Here is a 15305-nt window from a genome sequence, read left to right on the forward strand (position 1 = left end):
CCCTTTGCAATTTGTGATCACTGTGATTAGCTCAAAGGTAAGTTTACATCCACTTGGATGGCAGCAAGGTAAAACATGGTAGCCTCATAAATAGCTCATACAGTATAAAGAAGATTACAGATTAACGTTTAAAATACTTAAAAGAACAAACTTTTCAAGGATCTAGCATATGCTAATTACAAACCAATTCCTATGTTCTCTTTACACAGGGCCTCTAAGTATAACTAGTTTTATTGGCTTAAATTAAAGCAATGAAAGTGTTTCTTTAAAAATGCAATGTACCTGAACTAATTCATCTTAGTATCACTAAAAGTGGTATCATGATATGATATAAAAGAATACAACACCACCTACGATGTATTTTTATCTGAAAAATTAACCTGAATCAAAATTCTAGGGATTATGAGATTAAGAGGAGCAAGCTAACAATGTCAAAGGAAGCTATTACCCAAATCCAGAAATGAGAGGACAATCTACAGAAGAAATGACCCAATTTACCCACCAAATCAATAGCACAATAAAAAAATAAAAGGAAGAGAGAACTATCATAAAATAAAAGAGATTTAAATTATACAACAACCAAATGTAATATGTGGACTCTATTTAGGTCCTGACTGGAACAAACCTACTTTGAGACAATCAGAAATTTTGAATACAGCCTGAGTATTAGATAATACGAAAAATCATTGTGCTAATTACTGGATCTGATAATGTATGCTGGAAAAAAAAAAAAATTCCTTAACAGATGGAGACGTATTTAACACTTATGGGTGGAAAACTGCGTGTCTGGGGTTTGCTTTAAAAATACTATAGCCAAACCAGCCTTTGAGAGGAGAAAAAAGATGAAACAAGTTTGGCATAACACTGATAACTACTCAAGTTATTACATCTTTTTTACGTGTTTGAGAATTTCCACAAAAGAAAATTTTAAGAAGGAGAAAGAAGATACATATTGTAGCTCAGATTTTTCAGTGATTTCAGACTGAGCTTTTTTGACTACTTCCTTTGGGTTATGGAACTTCTCTTAGGGTGGTTTGAGGATGAGGATGAGGTCCCTCTCCCCAAAGAAGTGCGTAAGTCATAGGAATATTTCAAAATACCTACTTTCTTTCCCTCCTCCTTTCTCCCTTACTTGCCACAGAGCTAAGAGGTAAATTCAAACGTCTTCAGCTTTGGTTTTCCACCATTCTTAGTCTCCTCAGCTAGAAACGTGAATATGGTGGATAACTTACTGCTAGCCTTGGGGTGCACAAGTGAAGGCAATTATTAGCAAAATCAAAACAAGACTGGAAAGATCTGGAAAAGCTATACCTCAATCCTCTCATTCTATAGATGAAGCAGCTGAGACTCAGAGACACTGAGTGATTTTTGAGGTCACACAACTAAGTGCTGACACAGCCAAGCCAAGAACCCATGTTTTGTAAGTCAGCCAGCCCCACACTCTTCCTTACACTAGCTCAGGGTGGCTGTCATCATCCTCTTACCTTCCCGTGCTCCTTCCTCACGTGGGATATGTAAACATCTCTCTGTGTGAACAGTCGGTCGCACTCCCAACACGTCCACCCAGGACTGGTCACTTTCTTGGGTTCCACTAATTTTTTCACCGGAGATGGAGATTTCTTTTCCAATTTCTCTTTCCCATTCATGGATTTGGTGTCGTCCTTGTTTTGATTTGCCGAGTTCTGAGTTGCAGGTTTAATGCTCAAAGGCAAGTTTATACCCAAGTTTGGGGGCCCTTCAATACTTTTCAATGTTCCATGCATAGACTATATTACAAAAAGAAAGGACAAACTATCACAAATCACACCACCAAAAGAAAGCACATGTAGGTTATCTTAATACCTTATAGTCACTTCAGTAGAATTTTATATTTATCTAGAACTCTTTAATATATACAGAAGAAAACCTAGTCAAATACCCACTTAAAAAGAGAGAATGGAGCACTAAGTTATACATTTCTAGTGTCAAAAACACTTTCAAAAGCTTACTTATTTGTGTCATCTTAAAGAAAGAACTCTGTATTGAATCTAAATTAATCCTGGCACTTTATCCTCCCACAAGGAATAAAAGTGAGTCCTCTCTTCAACAGACCATTTTTGAGGAAGAACAGTTCTGCTTTCATGTCTACCCAAAAATGTCTGAATAAACTGTTGGGTATTTGAGATCCTTACCTAACCTCTTTAAGGACCACCTAAGACCAATGCATTAATAGCAAATCTTCTTTCTCCCTCCCTGTTATGCCTTTCCAATTTTGGGATAATTGTAACTGGGTTTTTATTTTTCTGTGTTTTTTTTTTTTTTTTTTTGTAATTTTAATCCTCCTACCCTACCCTGGTGGAAACCCTGGTGGCATCGTGGTTAAGCGCTATGGGTGCTAACCAAGAGGTCAGTAGTTCAAATCCACCAGGTGCTCCTTGGAAACTCTATGAGGCAGTTCTACTCTATCCTATAGGGTCGCTATGAGTCGGAATCGACTCAACAGCAGTAGGTTTTTTTTTATTTTTTGGGTACCCTACCCTAATCTTTCCCTTCTTACGAATATCACCCAGAGTTGCGAACTACACACAGCAGATACTCAAAACACCTCTGCAAATTGCTTAGCCACAAAATGGCCACAACAGCCATCTCCAACCTGAAATCACAAGATCTAAATTCTAGTGGGGGCACAATTAGTGCAATTTAATTCTAAAGACCAGCTTGCTTTGTTTTTGGTTTGTTTGTGTTTGAAAAGCACTGAGTCCAAAACAAAAGAACCAAATAAATTTGTGCCTCAATGTACAAATTATCTGAATAGGGCCTTCACTTCGTATCAGTGTAGTTAGCCTCGGTTAACTCCTGAACCTACATGAAAAAAGACAACATGAAAAAGCTTTTCTAACCTGTTTTAGCACACCTAGGTCTGACACCATGTAGATCTCAGCTCCACATTCCTTCTTGAGTTTTTAACTAAGAAGCTCTTTTAGGGTACTGTCTATTACATTATTTCAAATTAAGGTCATCTCTAAACAGTATGGAATTAGCCAACTTCCTTAAATACTGTCTTGCTCCAGGAGGATAAAGGGGGCACTATAATTTTCTTACTATCAGGGTTTGCAAGGACGACCCAAAGAGACAACCATTAAACTGGTCCACACGCAAAGGGCCTGAGCTGAATATTTAACCATGTTCCTTTGCCAAGTGAAAATATGGGTCAAAATGTGATTTCCTGTTAGCCAAAAAACTGAGTATTTGCTTCTTTTTCACTATGCAGGGCAGAAGGCTTTTGTGTCAGAATGCCCTTTCTCAAAACAGGAGCCAAGTTTTTACATTTTTAACCGCTTAAAACCCAAAGACATACAAAACCCCAAATCATCTACTTAAAATATCTTGTTTCTAGGCAAATTCATTCTTACTAACTTTGAAAGTTGAAAAGAGAGTAAAATATTCTTACCCTAAAGTGCTAGAGAAATTACAGAAAAGCAGCAAGAGTCTGCCGTGGCAAAGGAAAGCGTATGTACACCATAATGAACATTCCTGATTTATTCATTTACACATCGTAAAGAAAAATAAGATTACTTGTTAAGACCAAATGTCTTTTTTATAAAGAAAGAAAACTTTATTCTTTTAGAACTGACTTTTAACTTGAAATTTTACTTTAAATGTAAACACCTCATGGAGGACAGGGGTCCTCTCCAAGGAATAAATCTGCATTTTGGTAGAACAAAGAAATGATATGAATTTGAGTAAATTCGCAAATAAAGATCTATCTTTAAATGAATGGGTACGTGGAGATTCATTACTCCTGTTCTACTTCCTTTTAATTCCTCTTTTAATGAAAAACTGCATAAGCACAGGTATTGGGCAATAGAAATACATCAACAAGAGCTAGATACATATACTAAAAACAAAAACTTTATTCTTATCCACCCCCAAATGTATAAATGCAGGATATTTTAAAATGTATAGAAAACATACTTGAAATGAGAATATAAGTGAATATTCCCACTGTTTTCGAATCATGGAGTCTTGTAAAGGTTTGGATGAGTAAAAAGAATTCTCTCCTCCTTGTAGCCACAGGATTTTACCACTCCTCTTCAGTCTCTATTTCTTGGAACTTTGTATTCCTCCACATTCACTATTAACACAAGGAAGACCCTAACCACAAAGTCGATGACCCCACTTCCAGATGTAAAGATGAGTTCCAGAAAGCAAGTGCCTTAAAAACTTCTTAAGAAGCAACTTTTTTTTTTGCCATATACAATATGCTAACCAAACCAAACCAAACCCAGTGCTGTGGAGTCGATTCTGACTCAGAGTGACCCTATAGGACAGAGTAGAACTGCCCCGTAGTTTCCAAGGAGCGCCTGGCAGATTTGAACTGCCATCCCTTTGGTTAGCAGCTGTAGCACTCAACCACTACACCACCAGGGTTTCCATACAATATGCTATTACGGTCTAATTCCAATACCCCTGGTATTTATTAGCAGTTTTTTGTTTATCAATAATCACTGTAAGACAGGGAACAAAGGCCCTGAGATCAGAGGGTGCCTGTTTGAAAAACAGCGAAGAGACTGGTGTGGTTAGAGGAGAGGCAAGTAAAAGAGAAATAGACTACACTATAAGGGAGGTAATAATGGGGTTGAGTGCAGAACCTAGAGACTTAGTAAGACAAGGAACAGAAGGGCCCCCAAATCTGCAAACAAAGTAACAATAGGCCAGGGCACAGAAACAAAGCCGTTCCCCAGAACAATGGGTCAGAGCGTCTGAAAATAGCCCGCAAACTTCTTTAAAGTTGCCTTTCAGAAGCAGCTGGAGAAACCAGGCCCAGGGACATTTGTAGAACATCCACCTGTGACTGCTGTGTGACATTCCACCAGGGGCAGTGAGGGGCCACAGCCTCAGCCCCAGCCAGGGAATCGAACCCGGAGGGAGAGTAGGAGACTGTGAGACTGTGCAGGCCTGACACCCCATAATAAGTCCTGCTACGAATCCCAGAGGCCTCCAGGACAGAAGCCATCTTGGAAAGCTGCTGCATGCACACCTTATTTAACATATCCCCGCCTGTACCTATGAATAAACATGAGTGTTTCCCGCCCAAGAACTTTTAAAAACTAGGGCCTGTCTTTTGTTCTGTGAGATGAGGGTAAACGTTGCTCTAGGCCCTCCTCATCTCTGCTTGCAAGCCTCTTCAATAAAGCTTTGCTCTTGTGGAAAACTATGTGCCTTACCTGTTCATTCTTGACAAGTGAGAGGCAAGAACCTTATTCCGGTAATATTTTATCAAACAAGAGTGTGTTATGTTAGTTTTGGAAACCCTGGTGGCGTAGTGGTTAAGCGGTACAGCTGCTAGCACCAACGGGTCAGCAGTTCGAATCCACCAGGCACTTCTTGGAAACTCTACAAGGCAGTTCTATTCTGTCCTATAGGGTCGCTATGAGTTGGAATCGACTCGACGGCACTGGGTTTGGTTTTTTTGGTTTTATGTTAGTTTTGTAATTTTAGCTAAGACCTTTAAAATATCTTAAGAGTGGAAGGAGAGGCTGTCTCATTAGGGGGAGAGTAGGCTGTCTCATTAGGGGGGAGAGTAACTGGGAGTGTGTAGCAAGGTCTATATGGGTTTTTGTGTGAGAGACTGACTTGATTTGTAAACTTTCACCTAAAGCACAATAAAAATTATAAAAATAAATAAATAAATCACTAAAATATCTTAAGAGGATTTTACTGAACATAAGTGAGAATGGTGGAAATGTTATCTCCCATGCATTTTGTTGACCTGGTAATGCCACAACTATCACTAACCTCGCCTTACCTCTCAGGAATAGAATTTCTGGGCTTTTTAGCTCATCTGAAATAGGAAATCACTCTGTATGAGCTCAGATATGTTCAAAAAAGGAAAGTCCAAGGATTAAAAATCCATACATTTAACATGAGACCAGAATAATTCAGAGACTTTATCTGCTCTTTAAACTGACTGTTTTTGTGTAATGTATTAAAAGAGAGAAAAACTAAGAGAAAGAGATTAAGTTCATGTTACTATTAGGTCTGTTGTTTCTCTTTTTAAAAAGTAGGTCGTTTTAATCTCTGAGAGCCAATGGATATTATCTCTTAATCACACAAGGCATAAAATTGCTTGACCCATTACCGTCGCCAGGTAAGAGGCTAGGACTAAGCACTAGCCTCCGTAAGCTTAAAAGGCTGACTATAAATAGGTGCTCCTTTTTTGGGGGTGGGAGCCCTGGTGGCACAGTGGTTAAGAGCTCACCTGCTAACCAAAAAGTCAGCAGTTCAAATTCACCAGCTACTCCTTGGAAACCCTATGGGGCAGTTCTAATCTGTCCTATTGTCAGAACTGACTCGACGGCAACAGATTTTTTGGGGAGGCGTGAACAGTAGATGGTCCAAACTAGACATTTATCATTTAAAAAAACATTAACTGAACAGGTGCTAGGCACCATGCTATATCCTGGACATGTTACAGTTAATTTACACTCAGGCTTTATAGAGAGGAAAAAAAAAAAAACTAAGACGATCTGGGGACATCAATGATAATGAAAACCTAACTGCTTAAGTAATTTCAAGGGCAAAAAACCTTCATTGTTCTAAATATACCAATATTTGCATAATTAACATAACTAGTCAGGGCCCCTGTCTATTTCTAAATCCTATATAACACTGAATTCTCACGTAGTTCACATATAGGAAAAAAAAAAAAAGACCCCTAATACTTCCTTATTCTTTTAGAATCAGGGCATGCTTCAGTTCCTCGTCAGCCTCTTTTATATTCTGCAGATAAGACTCCTGGATAAAAGAAACCCTCATGGCAGGGAGCACCAATGACAGCACGTGAGGTGCGCGCTGACAAGGACTGGCAGCCATCCCTTCCCTCAACAGTGCAGCGTGCAGGAGTCACCTCCAGCTCAGCCTTGACTTGTGACCAGTGAGTGTATCTGCAATTAGTTTAAAGGAGAGGATAGACGTGCACACACCTTGATATGGTCCATCATAAGTTGCTTCTGTGCATACAAGAGAGAACAGTCTGGACACTTGAAAACAGACACCTTCTGGTTTTCAATGTGTTGGTCAAAGTGGCGATACAGCAAGGTTTGCAGGGTAAACACAGTGTCACACATGGAACATTTATATATTACTCTAAAACAGAAGAAGTTCAGTAAAACAACGTCAGTCAGCCCAATCTCTCAAGTTAGAGGAACTGCTACTTTAGATCTTAAGAATTCAGGTGGCAGGAGCACAATGAAAACACACAAGAACAATAAAATGAGCAAAATGGTTTTGCTTTGAAACAACACCTTAAAAAAAAAGCTACCATAAATCAAATATAGATCAGTCTTAGCATTTGGGGCAAAGAGGCATTCAGCTACCTAGATGCTTAGAGTCTAAACTAATGACCATTTTATCAGTCTGAGTTACAACTGACATATGCTTTTATGAAGTCTTTTTCTTTTTTTTTAAGGTACTTTTTAAGATCAGATAAGGCTTTACAGAACTTCACAACATAGCTCACTGATGATATGCTACTTTGAAATAGAATTTGATTAGTGTCTGAAGTAGGCCTGCTCGACTCTAATGCCTGAACTAATAAGACTAGTTTTCTGCTAGTCAGTACCAATTTTGTACTTGCAATGTCTGTACCCATTCTTAATACAGAAAGCCCTACACCAGTAAACAATTATACTCTGAAAGAAATGGAAAAAAATATCCACACCATTATTAACACTTTAAGTTTATTGTGCTTTACATGGTTTAAAATTCTCACTGTCCAATATAAACTATTACCTCATGGAATATGTTACTATCAAGTTTACTACCTTAAATTAACTCAGCAGATCTAGACCTTCTGAACATTAACTCCTTCTATCCATCGACACCCCCCACTGAAGCTTGGGCAAGAGCTGTCTGGAGGCATTCAAGCACTGGCACGCCCCTGCCACCAACCTTCGCCTCAAGTGGGTTTGATCTTCACTTGTGATAACCTCACAGTAGGTCACCCTTTCTTCAATAAACTGTTATAGGTGGTCCTGTTCCTTGTAGGAGGCTCTCTGGGAACCTAACTCCCCCTTGAAGAACTGTGAGAATAGGCATAAAGAATTCTAGGGAGCAGCCCAGGAAAATGTCAGAGAAAAATGGACTAAATGTGAAGGTCAGAGATGGAAAGAGAAAGGGAGAGGTTCCATTTAGTATTTGTACAGCAAAGCTAGACAGAGGAATGCCTTGAAAACCACTTGTCTTTCCTCTCTGGATCTTTGTAAGACAGTTCTTTCCACATAGCCTTCAGACCTCACTTTATATTTCCCTATGTCAAAAAATTAGATTTAATTTTTCTTCTTTTTTCATATAAAATGTATAAATTTGCTATTGTTTTTCTATTCAAATATAAAATATATTTATTTGAAAGTATCTTTTAAAAATTCACCACAGCTGGTCTACAATTCATTATGAAACAAATTACTAGTTTTTGAGGACAGGGGTCATGTCCCTAGATTTCTTTTATATTCATCCTACACTTAATACAAATCCATTAAATTGCAGTTTTCATTAAAAAATGTTAATATTCCCTGAAGGGAACAAAACAGCTAACACAACTTAATTAAAATTGAAATCATCACAACTCTAAAATTCTGTGGTGAAATTGGAGCATAAGCGATCTTCTAGCAATCTAACTACTAAAAATCAGTGCTTCCTCTCCACACCAAACAAAACCCACTGCCTATAGGGCGGAGCAGAACTATCCCATAGAGTTTCCAGGCAGTGCCTGGTGGATTCAAACTGCTGACCTTTTGGTTAGCAGCCGTACAGCACTTAACCACTACGCCACCAGACACATCCAAAATCCGTGAGGGACCAAACTGCTGGGCTGAGGGCTGTGGAGACCATGACCTCGAGGAACATCTAGCTCAACTGGCATAACACAATTTATAAGGAAAATGTTCTACATTCTTTGTATTTTCCCTCTTTTTTAATTTATTTTTTGTGCTTTAGGCGCAAGTTTACAAATCAAGTCAGTCTCTCATACAAAAAGCCATACACCCCCTGCCATGCACTCCCAGCTGCTCTCCCCTTAATGAGACAGCACATTCTTCCTCTCCACCCTGTATTCCCCGTGTCCATTCAACCTGCTCCCGGGCCCCTCTGCCTTCTCATCTCACCTCCAGACAGGAGTCACCCGCAGTCTCACGTGTCTACTTGAGTCACAAAGTTCACTCCTCACCAGCATCATTGTCTATATTATTGTCCAGGCCAACCCGTCTGTAGAATTGGTTTCGGCAACGGTTCCAATCTTGGGCTATCAAAGGGTCTGGGGACCATGACCGCCAGGGTCCTTCCACTCTCAGTCAGACCATTAAGTCTGATCTTTTTACGAGCATTTAGGATCTGCATCCCACTGTTCTCCTCCTTCATCAGGGATTCTCTCGTGTTCCCTGTCAGGGCAGTGATCGGTAGTAGCTGGGCACCATCTACTTCTTCCGGTCTCAAGCTGACAGAGTCTCTAGTTTATGTGGGCCTTTTTGTCTCTTCGGCTCATATTTACCTTATGTTTTTGATGTTCTTCACTCTACTTTGCTCCAGGTGGGTTGAAACCAATTGATGCATCTTAGATGGCTGCTTGCTAGCATTTAAGACCCCAGACACCTCTCACCAAAGTGGGATGTAGAACATTTTCTTAATATATTTTGTTATATCAATTGACCTAGATGTCCCCTAAAACCATGTTCCCCAGACTCCCGTCCCTACTACTCTGGCCTTTTAAGTGTTTGGGTGTATTCAGGAAACTTCTTTGCTTTTGGTTTAGTCCAGTTGTACTATCCCTGTGTTATGTGTTGTCCTTCCCTGCACCTAAAAAAATTTTTGTCTATTATCTAGTTAAGGAATATCCCACTCCCTCCCTCCCTCCCCACCCTAGTAACCATCAAAGAATATTTTTTTCTGTGTTTAAACTTTATCTAGAGTTCTCATAATAGTGGTCTCATACAATATTTGTCCTTTTACAATTGACTAATTTCACTCAGCATCATGCCTTCCAGGTTCCTCCATGTTATGAAATGTTTCACAGATTCATCATTCTTAATTGTTGCGTAGTATTCCACTGTGTGAATATACCATAATTTTAATAATTTTTATTATGCTTTAAGTGTAAGTTTACAAATTAAGTCAGTCTCTCACACAAAAACCCATATACGCCTTGCTACACACTCCCAATTATTCTCACGAGACAGCCCACTCTCTCCCTCCACTCTCTCTTTTCGTGTCCATTTCGCCAGCTTCTAACCCCCTCCTGATCCAAGAAGCTCACTCCTCACCAGCATCCCTCACCAACCCGTTGTCCAGTCCAATCCATGTCTGAAGAGTTGGCTTCAGGAATGGTTCCTGTCCTGGGCCAACAGAAGGTCTGGGGGCCATGACCACCGGGGTCCTTCTAGTCTCAGTCAGACCATTAAGTCTGGTCTTTTTATGAGAATTTGAGGTCTGCATCCCACTGCTCTCCTGCTCCCTCAGGGGTTCTCTGTTGTGTTCCCTGTCAGGGCAGTCATCGGTTGTAGCTGGGCACCATCTAGTTCTTCTGGTCTCAGGGTGATGTAGTCTCTGGTTCATGTGGCCCTTTCTGTCTCTTGGGCTCGTAATTACCTTGTGACCTTGGTGTTCTTCATTCTCCTTTGATTCAGGTGGGTTGAGACCAATTGATGCATCTTAGATGGCTGCTTGCTAGCATTTAAGACCCCAGACGCCACTCTTCAAAGTGGGATGCAGAATGTTTTCTTAATAGATTTTATTATGCCAATTGGCTTAGATGTACCCTGAAACCATGGTCCCCAGACCCCTGCCCCTGCTACGCTGGCCTTCGAAGCATTCAGTTTATTCAGGAAACTTTTTTGCTTTTGGTTTAGTCCAATTGTGCTAACCTCCCCTGTATTGTGTGCTGTCTTTCCCTTCACCTACAGTAGTTCTTACCTACTAATTAGTGAATGCCCCTCTCCCACCCTGCCTCCCTCCCCCCTCTCGTAACCACAAAAGAATATTTTCTTCTCAGTTTAAACTATTTCTCAAGTTCGTATAACAGTGGTCTTATACGATATTTGCCCTCTTGCAACTAATTTCACTCAGCATAATGCCTTCCAGGTTCCTCCACGTTATGAAATGTTTCACAGATTCCTCACTGTTCTTTATCGATGCACAGTATTCCATTGTGTGAATATACCATAATTTATTTATCCATTTTCCATTGACGGGCGCCTTGGTTGCTTCCATCTTTTTGCTACTGTAAACAGTGCTGCAATGAACATGGGTGTGCCTATATCTGTTCCTGCGAACGCTCTTATTTCTTTTTAATAATTTTTGTTGTGCTTTAAATGAAAGTTTACAAGTCAAGTCAGTCTGTCACATCTAAGCTTATATATACCTTACTCCATACTCCCACTTACTCTCCCCCTAATGAGTCAGCCCGCTCCCTCCTTTCAGTCTCTCCTTTCGTGACAATTTTCCCAGTTTCTAACCCTCTCTACCCGCCTATCTCCCCTCCAGACAGGAGATGCCAACACAGTCTCAAGTGTCCACCTGATACAAGTAGCTCACTCTTCGCCAGCATCTCTCTCGAACCCATTGTCCAGTCCCTTTTTATTTCTTTAGGGTATATTCCAAACAGTGGGATTGCTGGGTCATATGGCAGTTCTATTTCTAGCTTTTTAAGGAAGGGCCAAACTGATTTCCAAAGTAGTTGTACCATTTTACATTCCCACCAGCAGTGTATAAGTGCTCCAGTCTCTCCACAACCTCTCCAACATTTATTATTTTGTGTTTTTTGGATTAATGCCAGCCTTGTTGGGATGAGATGAAATCTCATTATAGTTTTGATTTGCATTTCTTTAACAGCTAATGATCATGAGCATTTCCTCATGTATCTGTTAGCAGTCCAAATGTCTTCTTTGGTAAAGTGCCTGTTCATATCTTTTGCCCATTTTTAATTTGGTTGTCTTTTTGTTGTTCAGTTTTTGCTGTTTATCACGTAGATTTTAGAGATCAGACGCTGATTGGAAATATCATAGCTAAAAACTTTTTCCCCATCTATAGGCAATTTTTTTACTCTTTTGGTAAAGTCTTTGGATGAGCATAGGTTTTTGACTTTAGGAGCTCCCAGTTATCTAATTTCTCTTCTGGTGTTTATACATTGTTAGTAATGTTTTATATACTGTTTATGCCATGTATTAGGGCTCCTAGCATTGTCCCTATTTTGCTTCCATGATCTTTATCATTTTAGATTTTGTATTTAGTTCTTTGATCCGTTCTGAATTGGTTTTTGTGCGCAGTGTGAGGTATGCGTCTTGTTTCATTTTTTTTGCAGGTAGATATCCAGTTATGCCAACGCCATCTGTTAAAGAGACTGTCTTTTTCCCATTTAACAGACTTTTGGCCTTTGTCAGATATCAGCTGCTCATATGTAGATGGATTTATGTCTGGATTCTCAATTCTGTTCCATTGGTCTATGTACATGTTCTTGTACCAGTACCAGGCTGTTTTGACTACTGTGGCAGTATAACAGGTTCTAAAATCTGGTCATGTGAGCCCTCCCACTTTGTTCATTTTTTTCAGTAATGCTTTACTTATCTGGGGCCTCTTTCCCTTCCATATGAAGTTGGTGATTTTTTACTCCCTCTCATTACAAAATGTCACTGGTATTTGGATCGGGATTGTATTGTATCTATAGATCGCTTTGGGTAGAATAGACATTTTTACAATGTTGAGTCCTTCTATCCATGAGCAAGGTCTCTTTTGTTTCTTGTAGTAGTGTCTTATAGTTTTCTTTGTATAGGTCTTTAACATCTCTGGTTAGATTTATTCCTAAGTATTTTATCTTCTTAGGGGCTATTGTAAATGATATTGATTTGGTGATTTCCTCTTTGACATTCTCTTTGTTAGTGTAGAGGAATCCAATTGATTTATGTATCTACATTCTACTTTGGTGAGTAGCGTCTGGGGTCTTAAAAACTTGTGAGCGGCCATCTTACTACACTGGTTTCACCCCGTCGGGAGCAAGGAAAAATGAAGACAACCAAAGACACAAGAGAAAGATTAGTCCAAAGGACTAATAGACTTTAAGTACCCCAGCCTCCCTCAGATTGAGTCCAGCACAACTAGATGGTGCCTGGCTACCACCATTGACTGCTCTGACAGGGATCACAATAGAAGGCCCTGGACAGAGCTGGAGAAAAATGTAGAACAAAATTCTAACTCACACACAAAAAGACCAGACTTATAAGTCTAACAGAGACTGGAGAAACCCCAAAAGTATGGCCCCAGGATACCCTTTTAGCTCAGTAATGAAGTCATTCCTGAGGTTCACCCTTCAGCCAAGGACTAGACAGACTTAAAAAACAAAATTAGACTGAAGGGGGACAATAGCCCAGGGGTAAGGACTAGAAGGCAGGAGGAGACAGGAAAGCTGGTAATCGGGAACCCAAGGTCGAGAAGGGAGAGTGCTGACGGGTCGTGGGGTTGGTAACCAACGTCACAAAACAATATGTGTACTAATTGTTTAATGATAAGCTAGTCTGTTCTGTAAACCTTCATCTAAAGTACAATAATTAAAAAAAAAAATCAGTGCTTCGTGATACAGAATGAAGGGATTCAGGGAACAAAAAACTACAAAACTAAAACCTACTTAGTCGTAGAAATCTGTGAACAAAAAGAGGAACAAGGGTTAAAAGTAATTACTTATTCTCTGTGTTGATGCTTACTTCTTTTGGCTCAGAAGCTGCTTGCAAATTTCTGTATAGGAACCAGTAGTGTACGTTTCCTCTTATTTAAAAAAAAAAATTTACTGGTTGATGACATTTCTAGAAGGAAAGATATCACAGAAAAGCTTTTGGAAAGGGACATGGAGTCAGAAGAGTAGACTGGAACCCTGCTCCGGGGAACAACACCGCAGGCCAAGTAAGTTCCAAACATCATAGTTCTTAAGATTTAGTGAGTGACAAAGTAGGCTTGATATGGAATTGAAACCCCAACACCTTTAACAACTTTGACATCTGAGACCAGGCTGAGAATTAGAGCAGAATTACTACTGTCGAGATAAGAAAACACTTTTCATACTTAAGAATTTTACTCTCTCTTATTCCACTTGGAAACCCTGGTGGCATAGTGGTTAAGTGCTACGGCTGCTAACGAAAGGGTCGGCAGATCGAATCCGCCAGGCGCTCCTTGGAAACTCTATGGGGCAGTTCTACTCTGTCCTAGAGGGTCGCTGTGAGTCGGTATTGACTCAACGGCACTGAGTTTGGTTTTTTTATTTTGGTTATTCCACTTGTATTGATTCATCAGAGTGGATGGAAAGCCCTTTGAGACACGACAGACCAGTCTGTACAAAGACCGGGTTCCACATCAGAACAGCATGCTGAAGGAACAGTGAGAAATCCAGGATGGCTGAATTCCTGAGAAGCAGGAAGGGGCAGGGCAAAGGGTGCTGTAGACAGTTGGGAAGAGCTTTGAAAATCAAACCTAAAAGCTTAAATTTGCAAGACCAAGCAAATGGCAGGGTAACTGTATTACAACATTTTCTTTTTTTTTTTAAGGAAGCAGGTAGAGAGAGGAGGAGAAACAAAGAGAAAAGAACAGAAAGCTAAAACCAAACGCCCATACCCATCAAGGTCAAACTTATAGCAACCAAAACACAGTTATATTTGAAAAGGATTAAAAATAAAAAGGGTCCTATGATTTCAGGGGACATCTAAGTCAATTGGCATAATAAAATCTATTACGAAAACATTCTGCATCCCACTTTGAAGAGTGGCGTCTGGGGTCTTAAATGCTAGCAAGCAGCCATCTAAGATGCATCAATTGGTCTCAACCCACCTGAATCAAAGGAGAATGAAGAACACCAAGGTCACAAGGTAATTACGAGCCCAAGAGACAGAAAGGGCCACATGAACCAGAGACTACATCACCCTGAGACCAGAAGAACTAGATGGTGCCCGGCTACAACTGATGACTGCCCTGACAGGGAACACAACAGAGAACCCCTGAGGGAGCAGGAGAGCAGTGGGATGCAGACCTCAAATTCTCATAAAAAGACCAGACTTAATGGTCTGACTGAGACTAGAAGGACCCCGGTGGTCATGGCCCCCAGACCTTCTGTTGGCCCAGGACAGGAACCATTCCTGAAGCCAACTCTTCAGACATGGATTGGACTGGACAACGGGTTGGAGAGGAATGCTGGTGAGGAGTGAGCTTCTTGGATCAGGTGGACACTTGAGACTATGTTGGCATCTCCTGCCTGGAGGGGAGATGAGAGAGTAGAGGGGGTTAGAAGCTGATGAAAT

At 40.2% G+C, this 15305-nt stretch overlaps 1 protein-coding gene across 7 annotated transcripts in view; it reads right to left on the reverse strand.

The window, feature by feature from the left end:
* The window catches only part of ZNF532 (zinc finger protein 532), a 134002-nt gene that overhangs the window by 40008 nt on the left and 78689 nt on the right, over positions 1–15305 (reverse strand). For all 7 annotated transcript variants that reach the window (XM_010586709.3, XM_064294459.1, XM_010586707.3 and 4 more), the window contains 2 exons: positions 6966–7128; positions 1485–1766 (listed from right to left, as the gene is read on the reverse strand). In XM_010586709.3, the coding sequence (XP_010585011.1) occupies positions 1485–1766; positions 6966–7128 (445 nt within the window). The remainder of the gene's footprint in view (positions 1–1484; positions 1767–6965; positions 7129–15305) is intronic.

This window comes from Loxodonta africana, chromosome 11, assembly GCF_030014295.1.
Source record: "Loxodonta africana isolate mLoxAfr1 chromosome 11, mLoxAfr1.hap2, whole genome shotgun sequence".
In the NCBI taxonomy this organism is placed as follows: Eukaryota; Metazoa; Chordata; class Mammalia; order Proboscidea; family Elephantidae; genus Loxodonta; species Loxodonta africana.